The sequence below is a fragment of the Salvelinus sp. IW2-2015 genome, unplaced genomic scaffold (assembly GCF_002910315.2).
Source record: "Salvelinus sp. IW2-2015 unplaced genomic scaffold, ASM291031v2 Un_scaffold1894, whole genome shotgun sequence".
In the NCBI taxonomy this organism is placed as follows: domain Eukaryota; kingdom Metazoa; phylum Chordata; class Actinopteri; order Salmoniformes; family Salmonidae; genus Salvelinus; species Salvelinus sp. IW2-2015.
Window position 1 is genome coordinate 195,210 of NW_019943255.1, and position 1,362 is coordinate 196,571.

At 37.5% G+C, this 1,362-nt stretch overlaps 1 protein-coding gene across 1 annotated transcript in view; it reads right to left on the bottom strand.

Moving 5' to 3' along the window:
* Positions 1-278: 278 nt before the first annotated feature.
* The window catches only part of LOC112072335 (zinc finger protein 678-like), a 3,002-nt gene continuing 1,918 nt past the window's right edge, over positions 279-1,362 (bottom strand). Inside the window, exon 2 of the mRNA XM_024139733.2 lies at positions 279-1,360. Within this exon, the coding sequence (XP_023995501.2) occupies positions 719-1,360 (642 nt within the window). The 3' untranslated portion in view covers positions 279-718. The remainder of the gene's footprint in view (positions 1,361-1,362) is intronic.

Consider the following 1,362-nt stretch of genomic DNA (forward strand, 5'->3'; position numbering starts at 1 on the left):
CTTTGGCAGGGGTCGTGTTTCAGAGGACGCATGGCTCTCAACTTCGCCTCTTCCCGAGTCCGTATGGGATTTGCCAAGCGAGTGCGGTCAAGGACTGTAACTACCAATTGGAAATCACTAAATTGGGGAGACATAAGGGGTTAAAAAAATATATATGTATTTTTGTTTTCAGACCAAAATATAAAAACATTTTTTACTAGAAAGCTAAACAATATTATATATGCTTATATTGAGATGTATAAAGAGAAGCGTGTTGCTTGATTAGAGAAACATTTTTATGAGTGAGAATTGAAAACAAACTTTACATCTACTACACATCTGTATTTAGGCAATTTCTGATTAATTCAGTCAAATAAACAGATAATATCAAAATATATCAAAAATAAGCATCTAGGTCTATACTGCTCCTACATGTAACAATACACAGATGTATATAATGAACGTCCACTAGTGGCGTTCCACATTTTATTGATATTCAGATTTATATTAAAAGATATGTTGCTTTAATTAAATGCTTTTTACTAAATTCATAACATTTCTAGGTTAAAATCAAGAAATGCACATTCTACTAATCTATTTAATAACTGTAATTTWAAAAATATCCAAATCACATTTTCCATATCAACATTTCTTTTAAAAACAACCTCAAAAACATAAGTCAGAACACATCCTCTCTATTCTGTCATGTGATTGCAGGTCCTCTGTCCTGGAAAGTATGTTAAGATTTCTCTACAGAGTGTATTCTCTTCTTATGTTTGTTCAGGCTTCCTAACTGGGTAAAACGCTTTCCACAATGGGAGCAGTGGTGTGGTTTCTCCCCCGTGTGTGTCCTTTCATGTGATTTTAGGTCCTGTGATCGTGAAAATCTCTTTCCACAGTGGGAACATTGGAAYGGCTTTTCTTCTGTGTGAATTATATTATGGTTGTTCAGGTTCCCTAACTGGGTAAAACTCTTTCCACACTGGGAGCAGTGGTAAGGCTTTTCTCCTGAGTGTATTCTCTTATGTTTGTTCAGGCTCCCTAGCTGGGTAAAACTTTTCCCACAATGGGAGCAGTGGTGTGGTTTCTCCCCTGTGTGTGTCATCTCATGTGATTTTAGTTCCTGTGATCGTGAAAATCTTTTCCCACACTGGGAACATTGGAAAGGCTTTTCTCCTGTGTGTTTCATCTGATGTTTTTTTAGGTTCCCTAACTGGGTAAAATCCTTTCCACACAGGGCACAATGGTGTGGTTTCTCCCCCGTGTGTGTCCTCTCGTGTGATTTTAGGTGCTGCAATCCTGAAAATCTCTTTCCACACTGGGAACATTGGAAAGGCTTTTCTCCTGTGTGTAGTCCTTTATGCTTTTTCAGGCTCCCTAACT